Below are 12,939 nucleotides of genomic sequence, written 5' to 3'. Positions count from 1 at the left end.
CCACTGCCCAGCTACCCTGAGTGACAATTTGTAACTGAACAATTTCATGGAGGGAATCAGAAAGATTGGAGAGAAGAGGACTCAGATAATCTAATTTCATTCTCCATCCATGTGTATCTTAACTGGTGAATTTATTAGTGGGGGTGGGGGGTGCTAGGCATCAGTAAAACTAGTATGCTGACAGAGTTGAGAACCACTGAACTGTGCTCACTAATTGAGAGTTTGGAGTACAAGTCACTATGAAGCTCTCTTCTTATGATCTGAGAGGTGGCATAGTAACTAATATGTTGGACTCTTAATCATGAGGCCCCACATATGCCAGAATGATGCTCTGAACTTTCTCACTTTCTTCCTGTCTCTCTCAGGAAATATGATCCAGCAATACAACTGTTAGGCATTTATCCAAAAGATGGGAAAACACTGATTTGAAGGGAATATATGCACCCCCATGTTCATAACTTCATTATTCACACTAGCCAAACTATGAAGGCAACCTGAATGCCCACCAATAGATGTCTGAATAAAGAAGCTATGACATATCTAGTCAGTGTGGTATTACTTGGCATTTGAAAAAAATGATGTATTCTTCAGGACAAAATGGATGGATGGAAATAGATGTGATTCTGTTTAGTGAACTAAGGAAGTGAAATACAATTACTGGATGGTTTCACTATTATGTAGAATATAGAGAAATGGGAGGTTGGGCGAAAGCACAGCAGGCTAAGTGTATGTGGCATGAAGCTCAAAGACCAGTGTAAGGATCCTGGTTGGAGCCCTGGCTCCCCACCTGCAGAGGAGTTGCTTCACAGGTGGTGAAGCAGGTATTCAGGTGTCTATCTTTCTCTCTCCCCCCTCCCTGTCTTCCCTTCCTCTTTCCATCTCTCTGTCCTATCCAACAACAATGACATCACCAACAACAATAACTACAACAATAAAACAACAAGGGCAACAAAAGGGAAAATAAATAAATAAAAATTTAAAAAGAATACAGAGAAATGAAACACATGAAATTGCAAAAAATAAAAAAATAATGAACCTATCTCTAAGAATTTAAGAGAACTATGGAGGTTATACTGGGGATTTTCTTCAGGTTGGGTGCTGATTGACTTGATAGAGACATATTGCCACACATGAGGACTTGGGTTTAATTCCCTCATCTCTACCTGCGGGGGGTTGGGGGGGAAGCATAACAAACCATGGAGCAGTCTCTGCTTCTCATTCCCTCTTTTTCATCCTCTCCATCTCCATCTCTATCTCCAACTCCATTTCTATCTCTCACCCTGTATCACAAAGAAGGAAAAACAAATGGAAAAGTGACCACCAGCAGTGGTAGATTCATTGTTCAGGCATCAAGCCCCAACAATAACCCTGGTAAGAAATATTTTTCTTCACTAAAAATGCCTATTCTTTATCAGAAATTCTATCAACTCTTACATTCATCTTTCTGATGGAATCCTACTATTTTTTAAATTTTTTAAATTTATTTTTTATTTCAGAAAGGATAAATTAACAAAACCATAGGGTAGAAGGGGTACAACTCCACACTGGAATCTGCTATTTTACAGACAATTGCTTCATTTTCCTAATCCTTTTCCCTCCAACAGCTTTAAATTCAGAGAGTAGTGGTTCTATCTTCTAGCTCTGAAATTCCATCCTCAACCTAATTTTGTCTACTTCCTAGGACTTCTAGCTGAGCCTGGACTGCACTCAAAGTGTCCTTCACACTCTACATCTCTGCTTGATTTTTTCCCCTGTGTTTTTTAAGTCTTTGGTGAAATATTCTCTGAGTTCTTGAATTTACTATGTCTGTATGCCAAGAATAATTTGTTAAATTGCCTTTGTAACTTTCTGAATTCTATCTCTGTCATTTTTTCTAGGTCTTTGTCTGTTTGATCATTTGTAATTTCAGACATCACTGTACTTCTAAGCTTGTGAATTTATCAGGGCTTCTGTTGTAGAGCCAGCAGGTAGCTCTATGGCTACAGTGTTGGATTTCCTTGTTTATGTATATGATGGTGGGGAAAGGAGGGGAGATTCTATCATGAGTCACTGGGTTGGTCTAGTGCCTGTGATTTCTTAAGAAATTCAACAGAAGCAACCAATAGCACAGCTATATACAAGATACTGGGTACTGTACAGCAAACCCTAACAAAAGGACTTTTCAAAGTTAACCCAATTACCAAATAATGTGATGATAACATTAACTATCGATTGCCTTTTGGAACCCTAAGACAGCAGGAACCTCACATCTCCACTATAGAGCCTCTACTTCCCCCAGTCCTGGAACCCTTGGATAGGGCCCACTTTCCCGTATGCCTCTCCCAATCCATATCAAATAATGTTGCATCTGCCGATCACAACCTAACCAATGCAATGATTGCCACCTCAACATACTTCACTTCAGACTGTGTCCAGAGACTTCACGTGTGGAATGACTACCCTTCAGCTTCATTATTCGGGTGAGACCTTTCCTTTCATAGTATTCTCTAATTCCATTCCGGGTGGTTCACTTCCTAACAAAGTCCCAAGACCTAGATATACACCAGTTTCTGTGAGAGAGAGCATATGTTCACACATATCCGTAAAATACTGCAAAATATATACATGAAAGCAGAAGTACACTAGAGTCTGCAGTGAGTACCCCCCTAACACTTCCTCTCCACTATTCCAAGCTTTGGGTCCATGATTGCTCAACAATTTGTTTGGCTTCGTATGTTAAGTCTCTTTTCAGTCACCAGGTTCCAGATGTCATCAGGATGCCGGCCAGGCTTCCCTAGACTGAAGACCCCACCAATGTGTCCTGGAGCTCCGCTTCCCCAGAGACCCACCCTACTAGGGAAAGAGGCAGTCTGGGAGTATGGACTGACCAGTCAATGTCCATGTTCAGCGGGGAAGCAATTACAGAAGCCAGACCTTCTACCTTCTGCAACCCACAATGACCCTGGGTCCATGCTCCTAGAGGGATGGAGAATGGGAAAGCTATCAGGGGAGGGGGTGGGATATGGAGATTGGGTGGTGTGAATTGTGTGGAGCTGTACCCCTCCTACCCTATGGTTTTGTTCATTAATCCTTTCTTAAATAAAAAAGAAAAAAAAAGTTCAAGTTGTAATTTGGTGATTTTTCCGGTGATTTTTCATTGTTTTAACTAGTTGATAAGGGGAGTGAGATGAGGCAGCTGTTATGCCATGGTCATGCCTCTGGAAGAAAAAAACTTTCAAGGGGTCACTAGCACTATTACTACCATCCTTCTCTCTTGTTTACTCTTACGATCTGGAAAAACAGTTTTCTTTTTCATCTAATTAATTTAGTTGAATATGAGTTATCTCTGGAGCTTGGAGTCTAAATGATAAATCCACTGATCCTGGAGGCCATTTTTTTATAGAAAAAGAGAAAAATTGAAAGATGGGGGGGGCAGAGAGGGAGAGAGAAAGAAAGATACCTGCATTATTGCTTCACTACTACTGAAGCTTCCCCCCTGCAGGTTGGGACTGGGGGCTTGCAACCTATATGTTATCACATATGTTATCAGGCATGGTAACATATGTGCCCTACAAGTTGTGCCACTGATATTCTTGACAGTTTTTTTTTTTTTTTGCCTCCATGGTTATTGCTGGGGCTTGGTGCCTGCCCTATGAATCCACTGCTCCTGGAGGCCATTTCCCCTATTTGTTGCCCTTCCTGACAGTTTTATGGAGAAGAGATACACATAGTCCACAAACATATGAAGAAATATTCCACTTCACTTATTGTTTAGGGAAGTACAAATTAAAACTACATTATGATTCCATTTTACACTTGTGAGACTGGTCCACATCAACAAAACAAGAAATAGCAAGTGTTAGAGAGCTTGTAGAGAAAAAGAAACTCTGATACACTGCTGGTGAGAATTCAGACTGGTTCAGCCCCTATGGAAAACAGTATGGAGATTGATTAAATAAGCAAAAAATTTAAATATCTATGATTCAGCAATACTACCTCTCTTCAGCATTTATCTAAAACACATGAAAACACTGACTCAAAGGTACATTTGCACGCCCCGTGTTCACAGTTGCAGAATTCACAATAGCCAATATATGGAAACAGCCTAAACACTGATCAACAGGTGACTGGGTAAAGAAGTTATAGGACATCTACTCAATGGAGTATTACATGTCGATCAAAAAAATGGCATTCTGTCCTCTGGGACAAAATGTATGGAACTAGAGGTGATTATGCTCAATGAAGTAAGGAAGTAAAAGACAACTACTGGGCTGTTTCATTATTATGTGGGGTATAAAGACTTGAAACACATGAACTTGCAATAAACAAATAAACAAAAACCAGAAGAACTAGCCAAACTGTCTCTAAGATTTTGTGAGAACTATGGTGGTGGTCATTGTTGGCAGGGGGCACAGAGCTTTGGTGGTGGATGCAATCTAGAACTATACCCTCTAATCTTAAAATCTTGTAAACGACTACCACATCAATAATAAAATTTTAGATTACATATTTTATTTATTAATTATTTTATTTTATAGGACAGAGAATCTGAGAAAGGAGGAGGTGATAGGGAGAAAGAGAGACACCTGCTATACTGGTTCACAGTTTGTGAAGCTTTGTCCCTTCCAGGTGGGGACCAAGGGCTTGACCTGGGCCCTTGCACATGGTAAGCAACATGTGTACTCAACTGGGTACATTAACTGCCTGGCCCCTAATAATTTTTAAAGTATATCTGGTACTCTCAAAAACTGTTGAATGAAATCTTTTTCTTTACTTGATATTATTTTTAATAATTATTTATTTGATAGGACAGAGTGAAATTAAGTTGAGGAGGGAAACAGAGAGGAAGTGGGACAACTGCAACACTTCTTCATGGCTTGTGGGAGAAATGATAGGGGAAAGATGACCAGAAGACTCTGAACTTCAACTCCATCAGGACTCAGAGAGAGACAGAGGATGAAAAAGGGAGGAGTATTTGGGTATAGTAATAGGTGTATGTGTGACTTGGAAAGGAAAAGAAGATGAGGCCTTAAAAAAGAGCAAATATGGGAGTCGGGCTGTAGCACAGCGGTTAAGCGCAGGTGGCGCAAAGCACAAGGACCAGCGTAAGGATCCAGGTTTGAGCCCTGGCTCCCCACTTGCAGGGGAGTTGCTTCATAAGTGGTGAAGCAGGTCTGCAGGTGTTTATCTTTCTCTCCCTTCTCTGTTTTCCCCTCCTCTCTCCACTTCTCTCTGTCCTATCCAACAACAATGACAACAATAATAACCACAACAGTAAAACAACAAGAGCAACAAAAGGGAATAAATAAATAAAATAAAATAAGGGCAAATATATAAAATATAGATAGATAGTTGTAGAAATAATAGTTAACCTATATCTGCAACCTTGGGAGAACTGCTGTAGCTTATCATGGAGGGATTGGGGATTCAGTTTTCTGGTGGTGGGAACAGTGCAGAGTTATACCCCTGTTATCTTGTAATTTTGTAAATAAATATTAAATCACCGATATAAATTAAAACAATTAAAAAAGATCCCCCCCTTGCATGTGCAGACTGGGGGCTTAAGCCTGGGTCATTCATTGTTCATGGTAATGTGTGCAGTCTATGTGGGTGTGCCACTGCCTAGTCCCTTAAATCCTATTTTTTTAACTGGGGGGACTAATGGTTTATAGTAAGTACAGTTTTTGATACACATGTAAAAAAATTCTCAATTTTCTGAAAAACACTCTCATCTCCAGCCTAGGTCCTCCTCCTCCATCATGCACCAGGATCTAGTAGTGGCATTTTATGATAGGACAATGAGAAAGGAGAGAAGTAAGGTAGCACTTCTTTATTTAAGGTTCATAGAGTTCTTAATTACTTAAAAGAAAAAGGAGATATTACAGATACTTGAATCCCCTAGGCCATCCCCAGATGCTTTTTTTTTCCCCAAGTAATTCTAACTTTTCTTTATCCTGACCTGGGATGCAACTGTAATGAACTGATTTATTTGAACTTTAGGATCCTTCCCCATAGTGGAATGACCCAAAAGCAGCAGGAAGATGGAGAAAGGAGTGCAGCCAAAGGCTTAGATAGTGAATTAGTTCTCCAGTACCAGTGGTAACTGGATTTATTTTCCTAGATCCATTTGGTTTTCTCATTTTTATTCATTTTTCATCATTTAAATTTTTGCTATTTTAATATTTTATTTATTTATTGGATAGAGACAAAGAGAAAGCAGAAGGAAGGGGTAAATAGAGAGGCTGAGAGATAGAGACACCTGCAGCACTGCCTCACTGCTTGCAGGTGTGGACTTGGGGTTTGAAGCTAAACCCTTGCACCTGATAACATGTGCTATCAACCAAGTGCTCTGTCACCTGCAGCTTTATTATTTTAGATAGAGACAGAAACAGAGAGAGAGGAAAGGAGACCACAACACCAAAGTTCCCTTCAATAGTTTAGGGACCAAGCTCAAACTTGAGTAGTACACATGGCAAAGCAGTGCACAATTAAACTGAACTATTTCACTGGCTTGCTAGTTTTTGTTTGTTTGTTTGTTTGCATGCCAAGTCTAGGCCTGTTTAGACCCCTTTCCATTAAAGGTGATGATAAGTGACTTGAGATCTTAGCCTTAAAAATTGAGAGGGAAGAGAAAGAGTAGCATGTCTGTCAATTGCTTTCTCCCATGTGACTTCAATTGTCAACCTCTCCGCTGTCTTACAGCCCCAAATATAGCATATCCAACAGTCCTACAATCAATCCCTGACCCCTCCCCCCCGCAACAAGATCCAAGACTGCTTCTGTTCATAATGTTAATGATTTTTGACTTACTCTTCCACATAAAGCATTACTCAAGAAGTTTGTGGTACAAAGAACCCAAATTCTCTATCCCTCTGGGAGCATGGACCCAGTGTCGTTGTGTGGTTTTGTTAATTTATCCTTTCTTAAATAAAAAATAAATTAAAAAATAAATAAAAGAACCCAAATCACCTTTTGCTCCCTTTATGCCTGGTTTTCCTTTTGGACCTCGTTCTCCTCGGAGACCAGGGAATCTTGTGTTTTGTAGGAGAGATGGACCTTCAGAAAAAGGAAACATAAAAGATTTTCACATGCTTTCATGCTTAACCTGATGGTTCTCCTGACTTACCACAGCAGCTCAGTTACCAAGACCTGGGTTCTTGAGGCTCAGTTAGTAGAGCAGGGTTCAAGAAAAGAAAATTAAATCCAAGACTAGGACCTGAACTCTGCAGTGAGCACATCCTTCATTGGGTCAATTCACTCTGCTACTATGTACAGAATTCTGCTAGGTCCGATTCGACTAAACATGGGGGATACAAGAATGAACAAAGAAGCTTCAATGACTCAGTTGTCCCAAATCACAGAATGACTCCTTAGGACAAAAGAGGAAGAGGGTGCAAGGTACAATAGTCATGGGAGATTCAGATTACAAACATGCTGAGATTATGTCCATTCTTCCTCCTAGTATCTAAAGCCCCACACCCAGGAGGAAGATCTAGGGAGAACATACTCTTATGAATGCCTGAGCAGTCATCCTGAGGATTGATTTCCCAATAGTCAGACTCTCAGCCCTCCCCAATGAAGCCTTTGGACTAGGAGCAGCTTGAAAAAGTCAATGCTGCTTCTATAGGAGCTTTAAGACCAGGGATTAGAGGGCTGAGGAGTATGATGAGTGGAATGCAAGGTGTGTTCAAGTCAGAAAGCATTAGATCAAGTTTGTTCTCTTGAGGTAGCACTAGCTTCCTTGCTCCCTGATGAACAGTCTTGCTATCATAGTGACTAAACCTCTGAGTCTGAAGACCTGGGACCTTCATTATTCCTCTCTCTGAAGTTATCATGCACCTTGGCTTGACTGTTTCATTAATGAGATGACCACCCCTCTCAAAAATCATGACTGGTCTTCAGTCTGAATCACAATCAAGTCCCAATACTAGAAAGTGAAATGAACTTACTGGGCAAACCTGGTAGGCCTGGTAGGCCTGGTAAGCCTGGCAAGCCATCTCTGCCGGGGGTGCCGGCTGCCCCAACTGTTTTGTGGCCTACATTTCCTTGGTCTCCCTTCAGGCCTCGAGCTCCCTGGGGTCCTCGGGCACCTGCAGCACCTGGAAGGATAAACCCCCACAAATATGTTAATGGTATCATCCTACTTTTCAGGGTTGTTCTAATCAGTTGGATATTCTTACATGTTAGGAAGTGACTCCAAAGGTAGAATTTGGGATAACATTTGCCTTCTCTTGAATCAGTTATAAAGCTCCTTAGGCACAGCCTACCCTAATCTCTGGACAAAATGAGGTCCACAGGAGTGAGGAAACATAGGGACACAGAACATCTTAGTGGCCAAATTGGAAAAAAAAAATCCTCCAGAATCTCTAGATTCTTGCTTAATTTTTTCTTCACTGGTACTAGGGGCATCAGTACTTCTATCAGTACACTAATTTTAAGGAATATATACACTGCTGTGTTCATAGCTGCATTATTAACAATAGCCAAAGAGTAGAAGCAACCTAAATGTCCATCAACAGATTATAGGATAAAGAAGTTAAGATATCCTGGAATACGACTCTTCAAGGAAAAAAAAGATATTGTAATCTGTGCAAAAAAATAGATGAAACTGGAGTTGACTGTGCAAAGTGACTGCTTTAATAGCACAAGCAGCCTCTTTCCAAAGATTTTAGAGTCTGGGTTCAAGCCTTTAGTTCCCACCTGCAGGAGGAAAGCTTCTAGAGTGGTGAAGCAGTGCTACAGGTGTCTTTCTTACCCTCTCCTTTTTTATTTTATTTATTTATTACTGAGTAGAGACTGAAAGAAAGTGAGAGGGGAGAAGGAGATAGAGGGAAAGAGACACCTGCAGCCCTACTTCACAACACCTGAAGCTTTCTCCTTTCAGGTGAGGGTCAGGGGCTGGAACATGGGTCCCTGTGTATTGTAATGTGTTCACTTAAATGGGTGTGCCACCACCTGAACCCTTTGTCTCCCTCTTCATCTCTCCTGCTCTCTCAATTTCTTACTGTGCTATCAAATGAAAGAAAGGAAAAAAGAGAAAAAAAAAGGAGAAAAAAATGGCTCTAGGAGCAGTAGATTCATTGTGCAGGCACCGAGTCCCAGCAATAACCCTGGTGACAATTAAAATAACAACAACAATAACAATAACAATAATAATAATAATAATAAGGGGCTGATTGGTAGCTCAGTGGGTTAAGCACATGGTTCGAAACGCAAGGACTAGTGCAAGGATCCTGGTTGGAGCCCCCCACTCCCCACCTGCAGGGAGGGGTCACTTCACAAGTGGTGAAGCAGGTCTGCAGGTGTCTTTCTCTGCCCCTCTCTGTCTTCCCATCCTCTCTCGATTTCTCTCTGTCCTATCCAAAAACAAGGACAGAAATAACAACAACACTAATAATAACAACAACAAAAATAAACAACAAGAGCAACAAAAGGGGAAAAAATGGCCTCCAGAACACTGGATTCATAGTGCAGGCACCGAGCTTCAGCAATAACCCTGGAGGCAGAATAATAATAATAATAATAATAATAATAATAAATTAATATCTGAGGTTTTACATTTGGACACCACCTGCATAATATTATTAAGTGACATATGGCTATATTGATAATTTGTCTAATGGTGTTAGTCACAGGATCCTATGGTCCTTTAGTGTCTGATTTAAGCACAGTGGAGGTCTGGATAAACTGTCTCCTTTAGGCTTTCACAGTAATATTGACAAGCATCACCTGGGATCGCACACTCACGGAAGAGTTCTAGCAGCCCAACCAGGTTCCCACTGATTGATATGAACCTTAGTGATCACTGAAGTTGTCAGCCCATCTCTGGGTGCTCTATTAAAGACAAAGGAAAACTGTATACTCAGGCCATATTACTGTTGTAATTTGCAGTGGAATGCAAGTGTAGTTTACGGACTAGTCTACCTTTCCCTGGATTTTTAATTAGATATGTGTCTAGACCTAACAGAAAGGAATTGTGGGCAGCAGAGTGGGTAGAGGCCTGATCCATGCCGAGGGTGGATTACTTCATTTTACCTGGTAAAGCTGGTAATCCAGGGATGCCAGAGGGACCAGGTCGGCCCTGGATGCCTTTATCTCCTTTAAGGCCTGGGAGGCCGGGCATACCAGTGTCTCCAGGATAACCTAGCATTAAAATGAGAAAGAAAATGCAGTAAGTACACACAGAAGATGTACACAAATGCCATAAAATTCCATGAAGAGTGGCAGAGAGCTATCTTCAGGCTAGATGTGTCTCTCTTATCCTTCATAGGTCTCCAGATGCTAATAGCCTCATACAAGAATGGTTAAACTTGAGGTAAGATTCTACTACTTAGAATTGGACTGGCCAGGGCTTGCCTTCCACGTAAATATCTGGTGAGTAGTAGAAAGGTTCCCCTCCTCCTACTCATCTGTCTTATGCCTCACATGTCTACCATTGGCTGAAGATGCTAAAGACTACTAATCATGTTGTCCACACAAGTTTCCTGGGAGTGGCACAAATGGAAGCTGTTGTCAACAATTAACATCTCAGCTTCTGTAAATTTACCAAACTGGGCATGAGCCTGCGAGGATGTAAGGAGAGGGGCAAGTTTGAAGACCTCGGTGGAAAAGACACTACAGCAGAAGCCTTTGGTTAAACAAGAAGAGGCTGGAGATACTGAGTGTCTGAATATTTGGAGAAAGCAAAGGGAAAACACAGACACGCAATAAATAGAACAAGGAATGGTGAGTACAAATTTTCAAAGCATTATATTATTGAGGACTGTCAACTACTTACTGCCTTGGTCAGAGATAGCTTTCTACATCTTAATTCTCGAACAGTCATGGGATGTATAAGTGCCCCATAGTTTCAGGCTAATATTAGCCCAACTGTCAATATATCAATATTTCCTAGTGCTGCATTAGAACATATTTTATTTATTTATTTATTTATTTATTTATTTATTTATCAAATCTAGGCTAAAGCTAACACAAATCCTAGTCTAGGCAGGTCCAACACAAAATTGAGTATGGAGCTTGGTTTCAGTTCCCAAGATACTGACAATAACTTCATTCCCTAAGCTTAGGATCCACGAGGGACCTTTGAGAGTTTTAGGTTTAGCAGTACATCATTGTCCTTGTCACAGTTATGGGGCTATAGGATCTAACTCCCTGTCTTTTCTTCTCCACTTAAATTAATGTAAAGTTGTACCTGAGATCACAGCACCATCTGTATCAGTGAAAACATCTGGGCCTGGCAAGCCAATGCCACCCTTTTCACCCTGTAAAGATTAAATATATCAAATGCAATGTTTCCATGATCTTATAATTCAAGGGTTATGTATGCTTAAAGCCATTCCTTAGGAGAAAAGTTTCCTTTTCCTGTAACCCCTGATTTCCAGGACCAAGTAGTCCTCAGCTCAATTTGGAAGTATAATAAATTTCAAATAAAGGTTACACAAGGCAGATCAGATGTCTGGCATCAAGATTAACGAACCCTAACCCTATTTTGCAACCCTTCTGCAGGACAGCTAGCTTCTGGGCCTGGGAAACATATCATATGAATTGACAACATGGTTATACCCATGAGGCCCTATGGAGAGAATGGATATTAAGCATTTTTCCCCACTCACAGAAAGCCTGGGCCTCTAATACTGGTGTTGCCTTTGCCAGTGAATGATGCTAAGCAATGGAAATCAGAGGAGTTTCGTTTTCCCCAAAACATAGATACCAGAATCAAATACAATGGCATAGTCAAGTTGGGATAGTGGGGGCTATCTTCTCTAGGCATGGGAAATAATGGCATGCATTGTCTATAGAGTACTTATAAATAAGAAAATTAAAATTTGCAACTTTATTTATTTTTGTATTTGTTTTACCAGGTTTATGGTGGTACAAGGGATTGAACCTGGGACTGTGAAGCCTCAGGCATGAAAGTATCTTTGTATAACTATTTCGCTATCTGTCCCCAACTAAAAATTGCAACTTTAAACAGTTCCAAACAATATAAAATATTTTGTTTTATAGAGGTGAACTTGCTTCCATAGCCTTTGCCTTTTATTTTTCCACTGACCAAGTCTTATCAAAGGAATATTCACCAAAGTAGGTTACATGCATTGCATAAGAGGGATAGCTATCTAAAATGTTGAAATATTAAAATTACTTCATCTCCTATGTTGGAATTTGTTAGGGTCCAAATCTTCCTTTTCTACCTGCTCACTCATATGGAAAACCCAATGATCAAGGTGCCAAGGGTGAACATTAAATTAATAAAGACACTCCTGTGAGGTCTATGACTTAAAGGCTGACATTATACTTCTCAGCACATCTCCGTAAACACATTCCTGTGAGTATAAGAATATGTGAATAACCCAGCAAAACACCAATAACAAAATCACTATCTTCAAAGAAGAGCAAGAAATAGACCACCAGAACAGGTGGGCAACAGAGTTCATTAGAAATAGACAAAGGCTAGAGAATAAAAATTACACTATAATGTAGTTATAAGTTCACTATAGAAAACCCAAGCCTCAGGGCTCCCGGAAGATGGCGGACTGAGAAGCTGCTAGTGGCTTGAGCTCTGACCACATCTTCTGGAAACGGTAGGGTTTTCTGCCTTTAGTAGGCCAGTCAATAAGGGGTCCTAGTGGTGACACCAAGGAGGTGACTATAACTTAATTTGGGTTAAGAAATAGAGTAGAAAAAAGGGGGGAAAATTCTTTCCTTTTAATTATTAAGCACACCTCCTCCCCCTTCTACCCTCCCCATAACCAGTCCCTGGGGACCAGCTCCTAGCAGGCTCCCCTGCTGAGCTTCTGTCTTTAACAAATTCCTGTCCCACCAGGGAGTATCATTCATTCTAAGTCTATACCCTTCTGAAACCTCTGGCCTTTTTTCTTTCTAAGTAGCCAACCCCCCCCACCTTACCCTGCATAGCTAATTAAATAATGAAAAATAAATAAATAAACTCTTTCCTTTCAC

The 12,939-nt window shown here is 40.6% G+C and overlaps 1 protein-coding gene across 2 annotated transcripts in view; it reads right to left on the bottom strand.

Moving 5' to 3' along the window:
* The window catches only part of LOC103120162 (collagen alpha-6(IV) chain), a 414,904-nt gene that overhangs the window by 38,384 nt on the left and 363,581 nt on the right, over positions 1-12,939 (bottom strand). For both annotated transcript variants that reach the window (XM_060182558.1, XM_060182559.1), the window contains exons 17-20: positions 11,171-11,240; positions 10,015-10,122; positions 7,929-8,078; positions 6,949-7,035 (exon numbers count right to left, since the gene is read on the bottom strand). In XM_060182558.1, the coding sequence (XP_060038541.1) occupies positions 6,949-7,035; positions 7,929-8,078; positions 10,015-10,122; positions 11,171-11,240 (415 nt within the window). The remainder of the gene's footprint in view (positions 1-6,948; positions 7,036-7,928; positions 8,079-10,014; positions 10,123-11,170; positions 11,241-12,939) is intronic.

Source organism: Erinaceus europaeus, chromosome X, assembly GCF_950295315.1.
Source record: "Erinaceus europaeus chromosome X, mEriEur2.1, whole genome shotgun sequence".
NCBI classification, from domain to species: domain Eukaryota; kingdom Metazoa; phylum Chordata; class Mammalia; order Eulipotyphla; family Erinaceidae; genus Erinaceus; species Erinaceus europaeus.
Note: the sequence above shows the minus strand (reverse complement) of the source record. Positions and strands in the feature narration are given on the sequence as shown.